General features: G+C 31.1%; 1 protein-coding gene across 1 annotated transcript in view; it reads right to left on the reverse strand.

Moving 5' to 3' along the window:
- Nucleotides 1-22,685, reverse strand: part of LOC127289163 (uncharacterized) — a 40,534-nt gene that overhangs the window by 14,620 nt on the left and 3,229 nt on the right. Inside the window, exon 2 of the mRNA XM_051316955.1 lies at nt 19,798-20,410. Within this exon, the coding sequence (XP_051172912.1) occupies nt 19,798-20,110 (313 nt within the window). The 5' untranslated portion in view covers nt 20,111-20,410. The remainder of the gene's footprint in view (nt 1-19,797; nt 20,411-22,685) is intronic.

The raw sequence follows: 22,685 nt of genomic DNA on the forward strand, positions 1-22,685 counted from the left end.
TTTGCAAAACCCTCTTTACCTATCGACGAAATTGCCAATGAAGCGTCTCTTAATTTAGAATTCCTAATGGAACAGGCAAACATTTTTAATAGCAATAGAGAAAGAAGGCTTAACTGCAAATCTCCTCTGACATTTTCATGAGCCTCAAGCTAAATGAGCCGTTTAATGATGTGATTAATTTCAATTTCTCCCTTTTTAATAAAGTCCCACCGGAAGTTGGTTGGATATATATTTAAAAAAAGACAAGATTTGACCCTTTTGAAGATGTGACCTAGAGTGTCATCTGAGAGGAATCCAGGGAAGGACACCTGCTTCTTCGATTTTTCGAGCGAGAAGAAGAAGAAGAAGAAGATTCAGGTATGTATATATATATATATATATATATATATATATTCACCTTGTACGTGATGGCACTCGATCACCTGGTCTCGAAACCATTAAACATCGTTCCCATGAACGTGCTCCGACTGGACATCGCACCACGACACCAAACGTTGCAGGCGATCGTTAGTAACTGACCTTCCTTGCAAAGTGCAGTCAAAGTTCGCAAAAATTCCCCCTCTATATACAAGGCAAGCCACTTGTAAACTTAATTCTCCACTCTAAAAGTCTCCTTCCGGGACATGAATATATATAACTTGGGATTTAAATGCGCGCGGCGTTTATTTTATATAAATATTAATCTCTTTAACATGATTTGCAATTGCTGAGGGAAATGATGACAAACAAAAGAATATATATTTGCTTTTCATCATTGGCTACCATTTCGTTTCTGTATAATGATCACAGGGTCGCGTTAATTATATAGACTGCCACTCGGCACAGGTGCTCAGGCAATTAGCTGAGCAAGCAATACCTAGTAGTTAGAGAGTGAGAGAGAGAAAGAGAGAAAGAGGAGTTGTTGAGTAAGTCTTATTTTTAATTGCCTCCCGCATTAATTTATATATGTATCGATGTTAAGAGGACGCGCTAACGCTTCATTCCTAATAAGTAAACTTTCGCAATATATATATATATATGTATTGCTCCTGCGCGTAAAACCTTGAACATCATCTCTTTACGCTTCAGCAGATTCGGTAAAAACAATTTTCAAGGTAGTACACTTCTTTTTTTTCGATTGATATTAATTTAATTATTCTTTAATTACTTGTGGTATTAGTGGAAAATTCTAAAGAAATATTACAAATTCTGAAAAAATCTAAAAGACTCCAAAATCTAATTTGAAAAAATATAAAAAAATTCTAAAGAAACTTAAAAAGACTTCAAATAATCTTCAAAACTTAAAAACTCCTTGAAAATCCTCACGGAACCTGAAAAACCTTAAACATCCTGAGGGGAATTAAAAAAACACTAAAAAAATTTAAGAATCCTTAAAAATCCTAGAGAAATATGAGAAAACCTTAAGAGAACCTCAAAAATCCTTAAAAAAAACTCAAGAATTTTTAAAAATCCTTAAGGAACCTAAGAAAATCTTAAAAATACTTAAAAATTCTCAGAAAAACCTCAAAAATCTTTAAAAAAAGCTCAAGAGTTTTTAAAAATCCTTAAGGAACCTAAAAAAATCTTAAAAATACTTAAAAATTCTAAGAAAACTCTCAAAAATCCTTAAAAAAAAACTCAAGAATTTTTAAAAATCCTTAAGGAACCTAAGAAAATCTTAAAAATACTTAAAAATTCTCAGAAAAACCTCAAAAATCTTTAAAAAAAAGCTCAAGAGTTTTTAAAAATCCTTAAGGAACCTAAAAAAATCTTAAAAATACTTAAAAATTCTAAGAAAACTCTCAAAAATCCTTAAAAAAAAAACTCAAGAATTTTTAAAAATCCTTAAGGAACCTAAGAAAATTTTAAAAATACTTAAAAATTCTAAGAAAAACCTCAAAACTCCTTAAAATTTCTAATATAGCTTAATGAAGCCTCAAAAAAACCTTGAAAACCTTAAAATTCCTTAAAAACCTCAAGAATCCTTAAAAAAATCCGTAAGGAACCTAAGAAAACCCAAAAATTCTTAAAGATCTCAATCTTAAAAATACTTAAAAATTCTCAGAAAAACCTCAAAAATCTTTAAAAAGAAACTCAAGAATTTTAAAAATCCTTATGAAACCTAAGAAAATCTTAAAAATACTTAAAAATTCTAAGAAAAACCTCAAAAATCTTTAAAAAGAAACTCAAGAATTTTAAAAATCCTTATGGAACCTAAGAAAATCTTAAAAATACTTAAAAATTCTAAGAAAAACCTCAAAAATCCTTAAAATTTCTAATATAGCTTAATGAAGCCTCAAAAAAACCTTGAAAACCTCAAAATTCCTTAAAAACCTCAAGAATCCTTAAAAAAATCCGTAAGGAACCTTAAGAAAACCCAAAAATTCTTAAAGATCTCAATCTTAAAAATACTTAAAAATTCTCAGAAAAACCTCAAAAATCTTTTTAAAAAAACTCAAGAATTTTTAAAAATCCTTAAAGAATCTAAGAAAATCTTAAAAATACTTAAAAATTCTCAGAAAAACCTCAAAAATCTTTTAAAAAAACTCAAGAATTTTTAAAAATCCTTATGGAACCTAAGAAAATCTTAAAAATACTTAAAAAAAGAAAAACCTCAAAAATCTTTAAAAAAAAAAAACTCAAGAATTTTTAAAAATCCTTATGGAACCTAAGAAAATATTAAAAACACTTAAAAATTCTAAGAAAAACCTCAAAAATCCTTAAAATTTCTAATATAACTTAATGAAGCCTTAAAAAACCTTGAAAACATCAAAAACTGCTTAAAGACCTCAAGAATCCTTAAAAAAAAATCCGTAAGGAACCTAAGAAAACCCAAAAATTCTTAAAGATCCCAAAAAAACCTAGAAAATCTTATAAAAAATCCTCAAAAATCTTTAGAATATCTAAAATAATTTAATGAAGCCAAAGTGTACGTTTGCCAAGTTAAAAATTTTCAAGAAGAAATATTTCACAAAAACCCCAAAAAAAAAGCAAACAAAAAAAAAAAAAAAAAAAAAGATTTATGCAAATCCACGTGTGATCATCATCATGGTGTAGAATACGAACAACGTTGTTTCTAGCAGTAAATCAACGGGTTATGCACCAGAGAGACAGGGATTCGACTTCCGCAACCCCGGTCTATGTATATAGATATATATATAGAAACACACCATCTTAGCTTGGTTTTCACCCACGATTCCTCTTCTTTATAAGCTAACCACACGGATAAACGCCGCAGGGCAATTTATAAAACGGATTTCAATAAAAATTCCCCCGACGAACAGAAAAAAAAAATATGAAATGAAATTGATTCAATAGAAAATAGTTGTAAGGGGGGAAGGTATACTTTAGACAGTTTTATGGACATTGATTTTGTGAACAGTTAATTTCTACTTCCGCGAGGTGAACAAGAGAGAAAAAAAGGTGAATTCTTGATTTTACATTGATTTATTAAGTTTTCGATAACTAAAATATTTTTTCTTCTTAGATCCAAAAAAAAAAAAATGGTTTGTAAAAATAGTTTATATTAGCGAAATTGGGAAATTATTTCAAAGGGATTTGATGAAAACAGAAAACTTAAAAATATCTGAAATCTAACCTTATTTTCAAAATTAGTCTAAAATTTATGGTATTAGAAAATAATTTCTCCCCCACTCCTTCGGATAGGAATAAATAATTCGTCACATTGTTTCCTTATTATCGACAAGAATGCAGAGATAAAGGGGGGAAAAAAAAAAATTATCGACTGATTATGCGGTTAACGAGAGGTTAATGGGAATGTTTTTCAGCGGGTTCCCACACGTCGTTAAGATATATTGGAGATATAATATATGCAAGCTAATGCCGGTAACATCGAGTTTCCTTCAGTGTTCGTTAAAAGAATGATTATGTCGAAGTATAAGGCGAAAGGTGCGGCTTAGATCTTGTGCAAGACTTGTTATATTCTGCTACTTAGACATCTCGTCTAATAAGACGTGTAGAGTGACTCGCATGATTTTTTTTTCTATATATCAGAACAATTTTGGATCTTTATCATTTAATTTTATTCCGCAAATATGAAAACTAAGATGCATATAGCAACATTCCTAAATACTCATCATCGTAGTATATACAGAAGGCATATAAGAGTGATCCTATGAAGTAATTAATCAGAATTAATCAGTTGATCTTTGTAGTAATTATACACATGAGGCGTTTGTGATTTTTTTTAACTGATGATTTATAAGTGCGAATGATAAAAGTATATGTGGAATGATAAGGATTTAGTAAAAATTGATTAAATGATAAGATAAAGATGATGATACTAAGTAGCAAAGATGGAAAATAGTTTATAAACAAGATAATAAATAAAATCTTCTTTTTCAAGTTTGATATGACGAACTAACTGAATTAATCGAAATGAATGAAAAACCAATAAAATTCTGAGGGAAGATAGTGAAAATATTTTTAAAAAACCTGGAGAAACCTAAAAAAGCATTAAAAATCATTAAAAATTCTGGAGGAACCTAATATAAACCTAACAAAAATCAAGAATTTTTAAAATTCTTTAAGGAACTAAAGAAAACCCCGAAAAATCCTTAAGAATCATTAAAAACTCTGGAGGAACTAAGGAAAACCCTAAAAAACCTTACAAGAACCCAAAAATCCTTAAATATCCTTAAGAAACCAAAGAAAACCCCTAAAAATCCTTAAGAATCACTAAAAACTCTGGAGGAACTAAAGAAAACCCTAAAAAACCTTACAAGAACCCAAAAAATCCTTAAATATCCTTAAGAAACCAAAGAAAACGCCTAAAAACCTCAAGAATTATTAAAAACTCTTGAGGAACCAAAAAAAAAAAAAAACCCCAAGAATAATTAAAAATTTTGGAGTAATCTAAGAATACCTTAAAAAAACATCAAGAATCTTTAAAAATTCTATAAAAGAACCTTAAAAAAAACATGAAGAATTCTAAAGTATAATCTGAATAAGTTTATAGTGAAAATTGATAAAATGATAAATGATAAGATAAAGAAATGATATTAATAATAATAGCAGAGAATGAAAATAGTGCTAGAAACAAGATAATAAACAAAAGGAATCGATAAAATCTTCTTCTTTCATGTTTGATATGCTGAACAAACTGAATTAATCAAAATGAATCTGTCTTTCAGGATCATGTTTCTTGATTCCATTCGGGGGGTAGAAGATGGTAATTGATAACATCTTTCCCTCCTCGAGAATTGTCAATATTAGTCAAAGTTAAAACTTTAACTTTCCTTTTTCCTTCATTTTGATAAATTATCCTGCAGCTCAAGGTCTCTTTCAAAAAAAAAAAAAAAAAAAAAACAAGAAATGATGATGGGTAAATGTTTTGCATTTAATGAAACAATTTTACCAATTAAATTTTTTTTTCAAATAAAATAAAAATTTGCTTAATAAATATAATGCATAAATTAAACAAAGTACTTAATAAGAAATGAAAAATCTGAAAATGACTGCAAAACGCTCTTTTTGATATGATCATCGAAAATTTTTTTTCTAATTTAATTAAAATAAATTATACAATAAATAGAAGAAGGAAATCAGAGCGAAAACCTTTCAAGGTTGAAAAGGCTAACGACTCTTTAGATTCCCGTCATTCTTGAGATGCACACTCGACTGATAAGAAGCATTTGATTCACTTTGCTTTCATGTTGGAATCTCTCTCTCTCTCTCTCTCTCTCTCTCTCTCTCTCTCTCTCTCTCTCTCTCTCTCTCTCTCTCTCTCTCTCTCTCTCTCTCTCTCTCTCTCTCTCTCTCTCTCTCTCTCTCTTGTGTGCGAGGATTTTACGATACGAAAAAGCTTGCATTGAAGGAATTTGCAAAAGATTAATTTGTGTAATACATTTATAGTATTTTTTTTTTGTGATTTTGGATGACATTTATAGTTCAATTTTTTTTTCAACAATATCTCCTTAGTGATTTTTCGAATGAATATTTTCCGAGATGTAAATACCCAGGAGGGTTGCGGGAGCCCCCCCACACGGTATTAAATATACGTTCTCCTGGTACTCCTCGACAAATTGCTCGCATGAACTAGAATAATTAGCATCGCGTTGCTCGCAACCTTCATGCCCTACGGAGTTTCTTCTCCTTTTTCTCTTCTATTTTTTTTTTTTTTTTTTTTTTGCTTTTTTTAGTCTTCATCTCCTCTTCCTTCTTTTTCTCCTCCTTCTTCAAGTTCTTATTCTTTATTCCTTTTTCATCTTCCCCCGTTTCTCTCTCTCTCTCTCTCTCTTTATATACCACTTTCCAGAGAACTCGGAACTTGAGGCACGTTCTCGTATATACATATATAAAGAGAGAAAGAGAGAGGTCCTTCTCTCTCTCATTGTGCTGCTCGACTGGCTGCGTTTAATCAAGCGGGCTGACTCGATGTGCCAGCTTGCTGGCTGCTTAAGAATGTAATTTAATATATGCAACCTTACCATGCTCGACGTCATATTTATAGATATTTATTCATATGCGCGCACACTACTCAAGACGCGGTCGCAGGTGTGCGTAATGCGAGATAATTGAAATTACTGGACTTCCTTCAAGGCACCAGAAATTTACTACCCCCTTTTTAGTATATCTATTATTAGACATTATTTGTATCACATTTGCAAAATTTTTTGATTTTTTAAATTCCACACCCTTTTTTTAGTCTCAAGGTTATATCTTGAAATAGTGATACCATTCTCGTAATGTTGAAATTGTTTATAAAAAAACATTTTGAAACTGGTAGCAGCGATTTGTTAAATTGCGAGGAATGAAAAATATTAATTTTTGATAATGTTTAGCCCTTTGAATATTCCAAAATCGCATTTTAATCACTTTTTTTTAGGATTTTCTTAAAAAATTGTGATTTTTTAGAAATGTGTTCGGTAAAACTAGGGCTAACCAGGAGCTTTTTGTCCCTCGTGAAATTTTCATTAAGAAAAACCTTCTGCTCCTGCTGAGCCTTTTGTATAATATACCAAAATCGCATTTTAATCACTTTTTATCGTGATTTTCTGAAAAAATTGTGATTTTTCAGAAATTGGTACTGTAAAACTAGGGCTAACCTGGAGCTTTTTGTCCCTCGTGAAATTTTGGTTCAAAAAAACCTACTGCTCCTGCTGAGCCTTTTGTATAATATTCCAAAATAGCATTTTAATCACTTTTTATCGTCAGGTTCTTAAAAAAATTGTGATTTTTCAGAAATAAGTTCGGTAAAACTAGGGCTAACCTGGAGCTTTTTGTCCCTCGTGAAATTTTCATTAAGAAAAACCTACTGCTCCTGCTGAGCCTTTTGTATAATATTCTAAAATCGCATTTTAATCACTTTTTATCGTGATTTTCTGAAAAAATTGTTATTTTTCAGAAATGGGTTCTGTAAAACTAGGGCTAACCTGGAGCTTTTTGTCCCTCGTGAAATTTTGGTTCAAAAAAACCTACTACTCCTGCTGAGCCTTTTGTATAATATTCCAAAATAGCATTTTAATCACTTTTTATCGTCAGGTTCTTAAAAAAAATTGTGATTTTTCAGAAATAAGTTCGGTAAAACTAGGGCTAACCTGGAGCTTTTTGTACCTCGTGAAATTTTGGTTCAAAAAAACCTGCTGTTCCTTAAAGGCTCCAATTTTTCTTAGTATTACTCTGAAATTTGAATTCAGAAGCCTTTCCGAATCTTTTTGTTGTTCATCATAACTACCAACAGTTTCTGCTGTCAAGTAATTCAGTAACATATTAATGACAATCGTATACATAATCTGAATCTGCTTAAACTTCCGAATGAATAATTCATGCTTTAGTTGCTTTCGCACGAAAAGTTTTAAAGATATATACGTTTGCCATTCTCAAGAAACAACAATGGGACATCCTGCGCGAATGACAACTAAAGTCTTTGGAAAAAGAAGACAATTTTTTTTTCTACCATCACATCAAAATACGGAACTTCGTGGTGGTCTCATATTTTCCTATCACGATTTTTTTCTTCTTTTTAATTTTCCCCCTTCCTTGAAAATATACAATTATATATATATATATATATATATATAAATTGAAAAAAAAACGTTGGGATCTAACAGCACTTTGGTGTTACGATAATGCATCGTGTTTATGTTAATCCTCATACCCAGGGATGCTGTGATCCTCCTCTAGGTTTCTTCCATTAAAAGCGACGAGATTTTTTTTCCAAAGCAGTTCTCGTATTTCACTTTTTATAAAACTGTATCAAAAACTACCCACACTCGACCTTCTTCGAGATTATATTCATCCTGAAAATTATTCAGTTCACGCCTTTCACGCTTCCTCGAAATGAAGGATAATTTCTTATTTATTTGTTTCTTCTTTCTCTCGAATTATTTTTTTTTTCAGTCCCCCATTGATTTATCATTTGGATTTTGAAATAGTTTTTTTTAGTTTCTTATCCATATCACCTGAGGATGAAAATTATTCTCCATATATTAGAAAATTATTAAAATTTCGTGACTTGGTAATATTGCGGAAAAACGATTATGCGAATTACGTGATGATCATTCCTTGGTCTAGTAAACTAAAATGCTACCGGCTATAAATTCTTCTGTGTAGTGTGCGTGGAGACTCGATTTTAAATTACATATATATGATCCCAGTCCCTTTTTTTTTCTAACTAAGAACTATGGTTTTGTTGGAATTTTACAGTAGAATTATATAGTGTGCGATTCCCCTCAAGGATCATCCCACCTAGTGAAGGAAAAGTATTTCGCGGACCACCTACTTTCCAAAGGGATTCTTAACCTCTCACGTACACGCGGGAAGCTACCTTCAAAGGAATGTGAAATTCCAAAACATTTTTGATACAAGAAAAAAAAATTGCAAGAAGAAGAGACATAACAAGATTATGGTGGAATTAAAAAAAAGGACATTAATAACAGGAAGTAAAGTAGCAGTAGATTTTGTGTCTTATGTTAATTGCAATACAGCATTTTGTAGAATAGTTCCTGATTTTCATAGCGACCACTAATTTACTCGCCATTGCCGTTGGCCCGAGTTTTTTTTTTTTTTTTTTTTTTTTTTTTTTTTTTTTTTTTTTTTTTTTTTAATCATTAACTCAACGTCCGCATCAACAAAGTGTATACGTATATACGTGCCTGGAAGTGACAAGGTACGCGCTTTGCAACGGCTCATTAGGATCGCTGTATGATTAGGTTTATTTATCCGCTGAATATGATCTCTCTCTATGGGATCTTGAGGGGAGGCATCATGCCAAGCGATTATGACGCCAGTCTCCATGACGCACCTTCATTCTGATAAAGCATACTTTGTTGCCAATCCAATATTGTATGGCCGACAATTATTTTATATTGTAACATTAGAGGAATGATAAACTCCAAGTATCATTTATACAATATTTAATCTAATAATACTATTTATATACGAGCGATGCAATTATTGCGGAACTTTAATTAATAATCGTATCTTTCAAATCGCAATTTTTTTTTTTTTTAATTACAACTTTCTATAAGTAAAATAATTTATCATTTAATTAGGAAAATAAAAATTAGAATTTTCGAAAAAAGAAATTGGATTTTTTACTCTAGGAAAAAAATGACTCTTAAAAGAATTGAGAATTTCTTAATTTTTCCCATGAGATCTTGACTTTCATGCGATTTTATTTCAAAAAAATTAGAGGCTCTTAGGAAGCAGCAGGTTTTTTAGAATCAACATTTCACGAGCGACAAAATGCTCCAGGTTAGCCCTAGTTTTACCGAACCCATTTCTGAAAAAGCACAATTTTTTCAGAAAATCACGATAAAAAGTTATTAAAATGCGATTTTGGAATATTATACAAAAGGCTCAGTAAGAGCAGTAGGTTTTTCTTAATGAAAATTTCACGACAAACAAAAAACTCTAGGTTAGCCCTAGTTTTGCAGAATCTGGTTCTGAAAAATCATAATTTTTTTTAGTGAAAATCAAGATAAAAAGTTATCAAAATGCGATTTTGGAATATTATACAAAAGGCTCAGCAGGTGCAGAAGGTTTTTCTTAATTAAAATTTCATGAGGAACAAAACTCTCCTGGTTAGCCCTAGTTTTACTAAACCCATTTCTAAAAAAACACAATGTTTTGAAGAAACTTAAGGTAAAAAGTGATTAAAATGCGATTTTGGAATATTATACAAAAGGCTTAGCAAGAGCAGTAGGTTTTTCTTAATGAAAATTTCACGACAAATAAAAAACTCTAGGTTAGCCCTAGTTTTGCAGAATCTGGTTCTGAAAAATCATAATTTTTTTTAGTGAAAATCAAGATAAAAAGTTATTAAAATGCGATTTTGGAATATTATACAAAAGGCTTAGCAAGAGCAGTAGGTTTTTCTTAATGAAAATTTCACGACAAATAAAAAACTCTAGGTTAGCCCTAGTTTTACCGAACTCATTTCTGAAAAATCACAATTTTTTCAGAAAATCACGATAAAAAGTGATTAAAATGCGATTTTAGAATATTATACAAAATGCTCATCAGGAGCAGTAGGTTTTTCTTAATGAAAATTTCACGAGTGACAAAAAGCTCCTGGTTAGCCCTAGTTTTACCGAACACATTTCTAAAAAATCACAATTTTTGAAGAAAATCCTAAAAAAAGTGATTAAAATGCGATTTTGGTATATTATACAAAAGAATCAGCAGGAGCAGCTGGTTTTTTAAATTAAAATTTCTCGAGGGTCAAAAAGCTCCAGTTTAGCCCTAGTTTTACCGAACACATTTCTGAAAAATCACAATTTTTTCAGAAAATCAAGATAAAAAGTTATTAAAATGCGATTTTGCAATATTATACAAAAGGCTCAGCAGGAGCAGTAGGTTTTTCTTAATGAAAATTTCACGAGGGATAAAAAGCTCCAGGTTAGCCCTAGTTTTACCGAACCCATTTCTGAAAAACCACAATTTTTTTTAAAAAATCACGAAAAAAGTGATTAAAATGCGATTTTGGCATATTATACAAAAAGCTCAGCAGGAGCAGTAGTACTTTCTGGATTAAATTTTCACAATTGCCAAAAAGCTCCTAATTAGCCCTAGTTTTAGCAACTTTATTTTGAGAGAACCACTAATTAATTGAAAAAAAAACGATAAAAATGTGATTTTTTGCGTAAAACTTTGGTAGAAATGTAAACTCCTAAAGGCTCAGTAGGAGCAGCAGTTCTTTCTGAATTGTATTCTCACATTTGACAAAAAGCTCCAGATTAGCCCTAGTTTTATTTAATTTTGTCTGTTAAAACTTAAAACTATGGCTAGTTACAAATTTTACAATTTTTTCTTTAAAAAAATATCTTTTTCCTATAAAAAAAAAATTCGAATGGCTTCTGAATTAAAATTTCTGACTAGATATTTTTAATTTTGCTTTAGAAAACCTGTTTCTCCCTCAAGGGTTTAGATTTAAAAAAAAAATTGCATGTTTCTTTTTTCCAATGATAATTTCAGTTGTTGACAATCCAGATATTTTTTTAAAAAAAAAATTCCCTCACGCATTTATTTATTTATTTGTAAATCCCCAGAAGGCAAAATGGAAGTTGGAATGAAGAATGAAAGGATTTAAAGAGAAGGAAAAGGGAGGAGAGAATAAAACGGAAGTCGTATATAAACATTCATTAATATTAATACATGTATAAGAAGTAGAAAATAAGAATAGATAACAAGATAGGATAAGTTAGAAAGATGACAGTAATTAGATATAGAAGTAACATAATAGGAGGCTTGTATAGAAACCCTCAGGGGACAAATAATAAATAAACAACAAATGTTATAATGAAGCAACTATATTATTAAAGAGTTTTGTAACGAAGATGAAAATAGAAACCAGTTTTGTGCGAAACCAAGTTAAAAATCATTTTTTAAAATTCTTTTATTATTTAATTTTTTGTAATGACTTTGAACCAGGAAGTGTTAATATGACTTGGTGGGTCTTTCGTGACATGGGGTTCGTGTGTGAACGTTATTACTGGCTGATCACCAAGGTCATGCTACTTTCGCCCTTCCGTGGGGGGAGGGGGAGGAAGATCCTATTTCAAGTGCCTTGAAGCGTCGAGTCACGAGGACTCTTTACTTATGGCGATATCCTGCATTGTAACGCGCGGCATTACAACACCTTCAGCCTCACAGCAGCGCAAATCGGCTCTCTCTCGGGCACATTCCTTTTGAAAGCGAACAACAAACTCTTCTGGTGGTTGGCCACTAACAATGCGCTGCCGGACATTCGCCATTCTATCAGTGCTCTCCTGCTGCACCCGCTATTATATGCGATATGGCAAACCTTCTTGGAACGAGATCGATTTCACGCTCACGCGTCTAATGCGCCTTCGATAACAATATTGTTGTTGTTCCATTACTTGAAACTTGAGCTCCCGATCTACAGGATATTTCATCATGCTAAAATTGATCACCAAAAAAACCATATATTTTCCATTCTTATTGAAAATAATTGATTAGGACAATTTTGTTTACGATTTTTATTATTTATTATTACAAATTAAAGTAGGGGCCCACAATTATTTCCGCTGTAAAGTTTAACGATTAATTAAATGCTCCAGGTTAGCCCTAGTTTCAATTAATTTTGGCTGTTAAAACCATCTATAGTTAAAAATTTTTGCACCAAGGGACCAAAAGTTGATTTTCTATTGTTAAACTTTAGTTTTTATTCAATTCATTAAAAAATAATTAAGATATTCTCAATTTTCTACATGAGATCTCTGTTTTTATGCGATTTTTACAAAAAAAAAATTAGGGGCCCTAAGGGAGCTGCAGGTTTTTTTGAACCAAAATTTCCTGAGGGACAAAAAGCTCCAAGTTAGCCCTAGTTTTAGCAACCCTAATTTAAAAAAAATCACTAATTAGTTAAGAAAAAAAGATAAAAATGGGATTTTTTGCACAAAACTTTCGTAAAATCGCAATTTCTCAAAGGCTCAGCAGGAGCAGCCGTACTTTCTGAACTAAAATTTCACAATAGACAAAAAGCTCCAGGTTAGCCCTAGTTTTACCGAACCTATTTCTGGAAAATCGCGATAGAAAGTGATTAAAATGCGATTTTGGGCTCAATAGAAGACGCAGATTTTTTCATATCAAAATTTAATAACGAACCAAAAGCTCCATATTAGCCCTAGTTTTAATTAACTAGATCAAAAAAACCAACTCTTAAAAAATACAAAATACAATTTTTTATCATAATTTTACAATTACTGCCATAATATTATCAATTTGAAAAAAATACTTTTTTCTTTAAAAAAAGTTTTCAATTAAATTACCGGATATGTCATATATATATACTAACTAGATTTCGTTAACAGGTTTGCTAACATTAGCAGACAAGGTGTTTAATAATGTTCTATGAAGTTGAAAAAAAAAAAATTTTTTTTGCAGTTAGGAAAGTAAATTTTCTATTTGTATTAAACAGTTACAAGACTTGCTCAAGTAAGAGAGGCCTATTCATGCAAGAGGGATATTTCAAATGAACAGCTTGTCTGTTTGAAACGCCGTTGGTTGCACAGCAGCTTATTGTGGGCGTTGTACACAATACTGGAGTTCCTCTTTTTTTCGAAAAAAATAAAATCTCCTGATTTATTTCACATATCATGTTGTGTTACTCGTTGAAAGTTTATGCGCGTGTGTGTCTCGACAATCCTCGAAATTGTTTTTCAACACACATTTACATATATTTATCGAGTTTCTATGTCGATAAACAGACGCAAGAAACACGTATAATAAAATCATTTTTGTGATAATAATTTTTAATTCATTGAATCTTTAGGAATTTGTAAAAATACAGCAGAAAAATTATATGCAATTTTTACCTAAAAAAAATTGAGGACTTAAAAGGATAGCAGCTTTTTTTTGAGTCAAAATTTCACAAGGGACAAAAAGCTTCACATTAGCCCTACTTTTGACGAACCTATTTCGGGAAAATTGTAATTTTTTAATAAAAACCCGGTAAAAAGTGATTAAAATGTGATTTTGGAATGTTCTACAAATGACTCGGCAGGAGCAGCAGTATTTTCTGGACCAAATTTTCACAATAGACAAGAAGCTCCTAATTAGCCCTAGTTTTATGTTACTTTAAGAACGTCAGAGCAATAACAGTTGTTTCCGGACCCAAATTTGCCGCTAAATTAAAAGCTCCTATTTAGCCCTAGTTTTATCAACTCTGAATGAAAATTTTTTTATTAAAAGATCCTTTCAGCTAAGAGATTTTTCAATTCCTAATTAGAAATAATGTTTAGCAACAGTATTTTCCTAATTGGCGAATAATTGTCTAGGCCTTGCAGCAAGCGTATTGCGTTGTTCGGCTTTTGTCAGCAACAATAACGAGGCAACGTTCACAGATTAGCAAGAACAATTTGGAGCAAGTTAAAAATACTCTTTTTCTTATCAAGATCATGGAGGGACCAACTCTCTTACGTCAGAGAAATGGAAGACGATTGTACTGCATGATATTATAAAGTGAGGCTAAGTTGAGCAAGTGTTGTGTGCACGCTCACTTCATTCCCGATGGAAGCGCGATAATTAAAGAACCTCGGGTAATAGTGACATAACTCCAGAGTGCGCTGATCTTTAGAACTGAGCATCCGACCGTTCGAGAAATGAGATAAATACTTTCTCCGCTCCAGTCTCTCTCTCTCTCTCTCTCTCTCTCTTACACTGTGGACCGCGACCTTGTCTCGAACACGCCTTTCTTGTTGAGCTACTTTTCGATTCTTCCGGTGAAACCAATACATACCTATTACTCCATCAGACGTCAATATTTCTTTTATATAGATTTATATTATACTTTCACATAGTGTTATCCACAGATGAACTGCTGATAATAACATTGTATAACAAAAGTTACACAAATGTCAAGTCATCAAAAGTGGTCTTGAAAAAAGTCATTTCATGATTTTGATGATAATTGCAGATTTAGAGAGAAAATAATTGAAGTTACAATGGATTTTTTGTCCATTGCAAAATTTTTGAACTTAAGTGTTGTTTTTTTAAGGAGAAAGTTCATTAAAACTAGGGCTAACCTGGAGCTTTTTGTTCGTCGCGAAATTTTGGTTTTGAAAAATCTGTTGCTCCTGCTGAGCCTTTTGTATAATTTACCAAAATCGCATTTTAATCACTTTTTTGTGATTTTCTTAAAAAAAATTGTGATTTTTCAGAAATGGGTTCATTAAAACTAGGGCTAACCTGGAGCTTTTTGTCCGTCGTGAAATTTTGGTTTTGAAAAACCTATTGCTCCTGCTGAGCCTTTTGTATAATTTACCAAAATCGCATTTTAATCACTTTTTTCGTGATTTTCTTTAAAAAATTGTGGTTTTTTAAAAATGAGTTCGGTAAAACTAGGGCTAATCTGGAGCTTTTTGCCCCTCGAGAAATTTTAATTTAAAAAAAACCAAGCTGCTCCTGCTGAGTTTTTTGTATAATTTACCAAAATCGCATTTTAATCACTTTTTTTAGGATTTTCTTAAAAAATTGTGATTTTTTAGAAATGTGTTCGGTAAAACTAGGTCTAACCTGGAGCTTTTTGCCCCTCGAGAAATTTTAATTTCAAAAAACCAGCTGCTCCTGCTGAGTCTTTTGTATAATATACCAAAATCGCATTTTAATCATTCTTTCGTGATTTTTTAAAAAAAAATTTGATTTTTCAGAAATGGGTTCAGTAAAACTAGGGCTAACCTGGAGCTTTTTGTTGGTCGTGAAATTTTGGTTTTGAAAAACCTATTGCTCCTGCTTAGACTTTTGTATAATTTACCAAAATCGCATTTTAATCACTTTTTTCGTGATTTTCTTAAAAAAAATTGTGGTTTTTCAGAAATGAGTTCGGTAAAACTAGGTCTAACCTGGAGCTTTTTGCCCCTCGAGAAATTTTAATTTTAAAAAACCAGCTGCTCCTGCTGAGTCTTTTGTATAATATACCAAAATCGCATTTTAATCATTCTTTCGTGATTTTTTAAAAAAAAATTTGATTTTTCAGAAATGGGTTCAGTAAAACTAGGGCTAACCTGGAGCTTTTTGTTGGTCGTGAAATTTTGGTTTTGAAAAACCTATTGCTCCTGCTTAGACTTTTGTATAATTTACCAAAATCGCATTTTAATCACTTTTTTCGTGATTTTCTTAAAAAAAATTGTGGTTTTTCAGAAATGAGTTCGGTAAAACTAGGTCTAACCTGGAGCTTTTTGCCCCTCGAGAAATTTTAATTTTAAAAAACCAGCTGCTCCTGCTGAGTCTTTTGTATAATATACCAAAATCGCATTTTAATCATTCTTTCGTGATTTTTTAAAAAAAAATTTGATTTTTCAGAAATGGGTTCAGTAAAACTAGGGCTAACCTGGAGCTTTTTGTCCGTTGTAAAATTTTGGTTCAGAAACAATTGGAGCCCCTATTTTTTTTGATAAAAATCACTTGTTTGACAAAATCTAAATTCTAACCTCAAAATTAACTTCTACACCTAAAATAAATTTAATTTTTTATTAAAGCCATTGTTCAAGGAATTGGAAACAACGAAAAAAGATTTGGGAAAAAATTGAAATACGATGGTCATTTTAATGAAAAGACTTGGAAAAACATTTAATCAAGTGTACTTTCGTGGAGAGGAACAAATGGTAGATATAACTCGTACCTACATGTGTATATTTATATTTATACGTATAATATAATCCCTATCTATATAAGTAGGTATACCCGTGTTGCGAGGTTGTAGGTAGGCATCGCAGTAATTTAACTCGAGTTCATATAAAGAAAGTAACAGATGATTGTGGGTGGCACTGGCCAGTTAACAATGAAGCCAACTTTGTATACGTGTATATATAAAGAAGAAACACATACTCAGCCTCACTCGAAGCTTCTATTATTCAGCACTTATCTCCGTCATTATCAAAAATAAAAGTGTTTTCTTTAATTTTTTTTTTTTGCGATAAACAGATAACGTTGTTTGAATAATTTTAGAGATTATCGCTGATCGTTAATTGAATCTTTATTTTTTTTAGAAAGTGAACTAAATTTTTTGAATCATTTGAGGTTTTATAAATAGCGAGGGAGTGTATGAGATAACGTAACAATTTAATATTATTTACGAACATAATATAGAAATGTAAAAGTGCTAGAGGTTTCTATGAAAGCGGTGAATTTTTTAAGCCTTTGCAACTTGGGTATGAATTAAAAAATTTTTTTTTTCTCTCTGCGTGGATTATGACGGTGTAATAATCGCGAATACTATTATTCAAGCTCGGCTTAGTCAGTGACATACGACGTCGCGGATAATCCAAGGAGTGTATTACCATAACGTATCATAATACATTTCAATGAATACAAATGAATTATAAACTGCATTCATATAGTTGAAGGGAAACAATTTAATTTCTTCCTTATTGTATATTTAAAAATAAATTTTTTTCTAATATTTTTTTTTTCAAAATAAAATCTATTTTTATTTTAATAAGATTATCAAATAATTTAAATTTTGTCAGTTTGTCAAACTTTCACAGTTGAATAAAACTAGGGCTAATGTGGAGCTTTTTGTCCGTCGTTGAATTTTGATTCAAAAACAATTGAAGCTCCTTTAGGGCCACTTTTTTTTGAAAAATATGACAGAAAACTAAAATTCCATGAGGAAAATTATATTTTTTTGCAGCATTCAAAACTAAAATCTTCTGATTAAAAATTATCGTTTCATTTACATTTTCTCTAATGGAAAAAAAAGAAAGTTCCCGAGATTCAGGAATAGGAGCTTCTGCGCTGAGATTTCCGAGATTCCTGAGGAATTCCAAAGTCTTGTCATTCTTTGCCCAGGATCCTCGAGCAAGATCGTTACATCCTCACATGCAACATGGAAATGTTCCAACTAGATTCCTGAATCGATCGACTTTATACGTTCCACACCAGGTTCAGGGTCCTGATAATTTTTTTCTCCCCCACAGCATCCTCTCATTTGTTCTTACAATCTCCTTCATTTCGCTAAACAATTCAGAAACTTCTTGTATTCACTGATACAAACAAATCCGACTCTCTTTTTTTTTTTGTTACAAAAATTCAGTTTCTTAATCTACAGTTTTGTTTAATGATTTTTTTTACACTCTTCTCTTTGTTGTGAACTTATGTTTGTTGCCTCGACGTGAAAAAAAAAATTACCTCTTCATCTTGTAAATTTTGATTTGAATTTTCGATAAGCTTTTTTTTTGCTCTTGGAGAGATAAAACATCCTTCAGACTTTGTGTGCTCCTTTTTCTAGGAATCCGCCTCAGTTTGAGACCTTTATCAGAAGTGGATTGATGTGCAATCTCTCGAGGCTTGCATTATTCGCTTTTTTTTCTCAAGAGATGACAACTGATAAATGAGTGAATAATAATTTTTTCTTTTTTCAATTTTTGTATTTATTCGAAGCCGAGAGTGTCAAAATGACAATGATTTTTTTAGTTTTTATAGAAGAATTTTTAATTTTTAGTTAGAAATGTGATTTTTTATGCGATTTTTCCTAATTAAAATAGAAATATCAAAGGAGCAGCAGGTTTTTTTGAATCAAAATTTCGTGACTGCCAAGAAGCTCCAGGTTAGCCCTAGTTTTGTCGAACACATTTCCGAAAAATTACAATTTTTTAATAAAATTCCATTAAAAAGTGATTAAAATGTGATTTTGGAATGTTCTATAAAAGACTCGACAGGAGCAGCAGTATTTTCTGGACCAAATTTTTACAATAGACAAGAAGCTCCTAATTAGCCCTAGTTTTAGCAACCCTAGTTCGAAAAAATCACTAATTAGTTAAGAAAAAATGATAAAAATGTGTTTTTTTTGTAAAATTTCAGTAAAATTGCAATTTTTTAAAAATTGACAAAAAGCTCCTAATTAGCCCTACTTTTAGCATCCATAATTCGAGAAAATCACTAAGTAGTTGAGAAAAAATAATAAAAATGAGATTTTTTGCATAAAACTTTCGTGTAAACGTAATGTTACAGAGGCTCAGTTAAAGCAATAGTACTTTCTATACCAAATTTTCACAATAAATAAGAAGCTCCTAATTAGCCCTAGTTTTAGCAACCCTAGTTCAAAAAAATCACTAATTAGTTGAGAAAAAACGATAAAAATGTGATTTTTTCATAAAACTTTGGTAAAATCGCAATTTCGTAAAGGCTCAGCAGGAGCAGCTGTACTTTCTGTACCAAATTTTCACGATTGACAAAAAGCTCCTAATTAGCCCTAGTTTTAGCATTCTTTAGTTTTTATAGAAGAATTTTTAATTTTTAGTTAGAAATGTGATTTTTTATGCGATTTTTTCTAAATAAAATAGAAATATCAAAGGAGCAGCAGGTTTTTTTGAATCAAAATTTCATGACTGACAAGAAGCTCCAGGTTAGCCCTAGTTTTGTCGAACACATTTCCGAAAAATTGTAATTTTTTAATAAAAACCCGGTAAAAAGTGATTAAAATGTGATTTTGGAATGTTCTATAAAAGACTCGACAGGAGCAGCAGTATTTTCTGGACCAAATTTTTACAATAGACAAGAAGCTCCAAATTAGCCCTAGTTTTAGCAACCCTAGTTCGAAAAAATCACTAATTAGTTGAGAAAAAATGATAAAAATGTGTTTTTTTTTTTGTAAAATTTCAGTAAAATTGCAATTTTTTAAAGTATCAGCAGGAGCAGCAGTAATTTTCGAACTAAATTTCCACATTTTGACAATAACCTCCATGTTAGCTCTAATTTTACTGATCATAATGCTCGAAAATCGTAATTTAAATTCTTAAAATAAAATTCTATCAAAACAGTAAAAATTGAATTAATTCAATAACAAAAAAATTATACAAAAAAAAAAATGAAGATAAAAAATGTCTTACTCACCAGGATATCCCTCGGGAATAACGATTTCGGGACCAACTTTAATGTCGTGCCTATAACGGTGCATCAGCAATGTTGCAGTGACCCTGAGTGACCTTTGCTGTTGTTTATAGAGCAAAATAGGCCTGCCACCGCCGCCTTCGACTCGCACGACTCTTGGCAGGGAAAATCTGTCCAGGAATTCACGAAGTGGCATAAAACCAACGCCAGAACTTGCAACGTCTGCGGTAGCCTCACGTGAACTTGGTAAGGAATCTTCACCAGTTCCGGTAGCCTCGCCGCTTGAGAGCGTCGAGAATTCACCACTTGATGACATGACGGCACTTTTTGTACCTTCCTTTTCTTTTCTTTTTTTCTTTTTTTTTTTATTTCCTCACGGGCACAAAATTCACCTTAATCGTTTAAAGTCCCTCAGTTCGTAAAGTCTCGGCTAGTACAGCTATTAAGGGCCACCGCAAGGGTTCACTGGGACACATCGTAACATCAATTACGTCTTTCTTTACCGTTTTGCGCACATAACAATCGTTTACTTTTTCTTTTCATCACGATCTTTGGCGAGTAGGTTCCCATCGTACACAACACACACACGGATAAGTAGATGCCGATGTCAGGCTACCTGCAAAAAGGAAATTTTTATTACTTCCTTGATGATGATGGTTTTTTCAAATAGATCGGAAAAAACTTTTTTTGCAAGAGAAAAAAACTGATTTTTAAAATTTTTATCTCAGAGTACAATTTTTCAAATAAAAATGATTAACTTTCGGAGATAATGATTATTATTGGTATCAATAACAAAATTATTCTCATTATTGGTAATTTTTATCATACTTCGATTTTTTTTTTGCTTTATTTTTGATGTCACTATTATTAATAATAACAAGGTTTCCAACATCATCATCATTATCATCATCATCATCCCTAGTATCATTACGGTGGTCAAGGACATTAAGAATATCACTATGATTATTAATATCATCATCGTTTCTAATAGCATCATCACCCTTATTGCCTCCTTTATCAAAGTTTGTCGTTAATAGACTCTTTAAAATCAATTTTCTCTTTTTTTAATTCTACTTTTTATTCCGGTTTCAAATCCAAATAGCTAGAGTGAATTGAAAATTTAATTTTTACATTAAAAAAAAAAAAAAACCAAAGATTAGAAATTAGTAATTATTTTACCCATTGATATAATCAACTTTTACTATAAGGATAAAATGCTCTAGAGTCTAGAGGTAATTAATATTCATATCAATTGAAATTCACACATGACACACGCGATTTAAAAACTATAAAAATAATGTTGTAATATTGTTTTGTAAAAACATTAAAATTCTTTTATCGTGAAAAGAGAGAGAGAGAGAAAATTTACAATTATTTCATCAGGTAATTTCAACATTATAAAAAAATATATATACACAATGAAATGAGAGAAATAAAATGCAAAACAGGGAACACATTCTTTTTACTTCTTTGAATGACGAATTCCTTCTGGTCATTCAACCTTCTTCTTTCGTCCCTCTTTATTTTTTCCTCTATTTACCTTTCTGAATGCATAATTTTGTCACAAACACACATGCATTTGCACTTTTGTCTTCCGTCAAAGCATTCCAAAAGACTATATATCATCATCGGATAATGTTGAGAGTTAAAATTTTAGCCGATACAAAATCTAATGTTTAACAGAACAAAAAAAGATTTTAATTGAAAAATTTCATTTTTGGAGTTGTTTTTCAAAAATTTAGAAATAAATTTTTAGTTTTCACTGTGAAAACTCGGATTTTATGCAAAAGTTTTAATCAAAATCGAAGCTTGTTAACTTTTTTTTTGGACTGGAATATCGTGAATAATAAAAAGCTCCAGGTTAGCCTTAGTTTTAGCAACTTTGGTTCGAAAAGATCACTAATATGTTAAGGAAAAGTGTGATTTTTTCATAAAACTTTGGTAAAATTGCCATTTTGTAAAGGCTCAGCAGGAGCAGCTGTACTTTCTGTACCAAATTTTCACGATTGACAAAAAGCTCCTAATTAGCCCTAGTTTTAGCATCCCTAATTCGAGAAAATCACTAATTAGTTGAGAAAAAACAATAAAAATCAGATTTTTTGCATAAAACTTTCGTGAAAACGTAATGTTACAGAGGCTCAGTTAAAGCAATAGTACTTTTTGTACCAAATTTTCACGATTGACAAAAAGCTCCTAATTAGCCCTAGTTTTAGCATCCCTAAATCGAGAAAATTACTAATTAGTTGAGAAAAAACAATAAAAATGAGATTTTTTTGCATAAAACTTTCGTGAAAACGTTATGTTACAGAGGCTCAGTTAAAGCAATAGTACTTTCTATACCAAATTTTCACAATAAATAAGAAGCTCCTAATTAGCCCTAGTTTTAGCAACCCTAGTTCAAAAAAATCACTAATATATTAAGGAAAAGTATGATTTTTTCATAAAACTTTGGTAAAATCTCAATTTTCTAAAGGCTCAGCAGGAGCAGCTGTAATTTCTGTACCAAATTTTCACGATTGACAAAAAGCTCCTAATTAGCCCTAGTTTTAGCATCCTAAATTCGAGAAAATTACTAATTAGTTGAGAAAAAACAATAAAAATGTGATTTTTTCATAAAACTTTGGTAAAATCGCAATTTTGTAAAGGCTCAGCAAGAGCAGCTGTACTTTCTGTACCAAATTTTCACGATTAACAAAAAGCTCCTAATTAGCCCTAGTTTTCCAAAAACCTTTTATCCAAAAATCACTCAAAATTTTCATAATAAAAAATCGATTCTCATCTAAAAGTCGTAATTTTTTTCAACCTAAAAGAAATCCATTAATTATATTATCATCATAAAAAAAAATTGTTTAACACTGAAATAATTTTTAACGATCAATTTGAACGGCAAT

This window comes from Leptopilina boulardi, unplaced genomic scaffold, assembly GCF_019393585.1.
Source record: "Leptopilina boulardi isolate dan_hultmark-lab unplaced genomic scaffold, ZJU_Lbou_2.1 LbouV2_4, whole genome shotgun sequence".
Classification (NCBI taxonomy): domain Eukaryota; kingdom Metazoa; phylum Arthropoda; class Insecta; order Hymenoptera; family Figitidae; genus Leptopilina; species Leptopilina boulardi.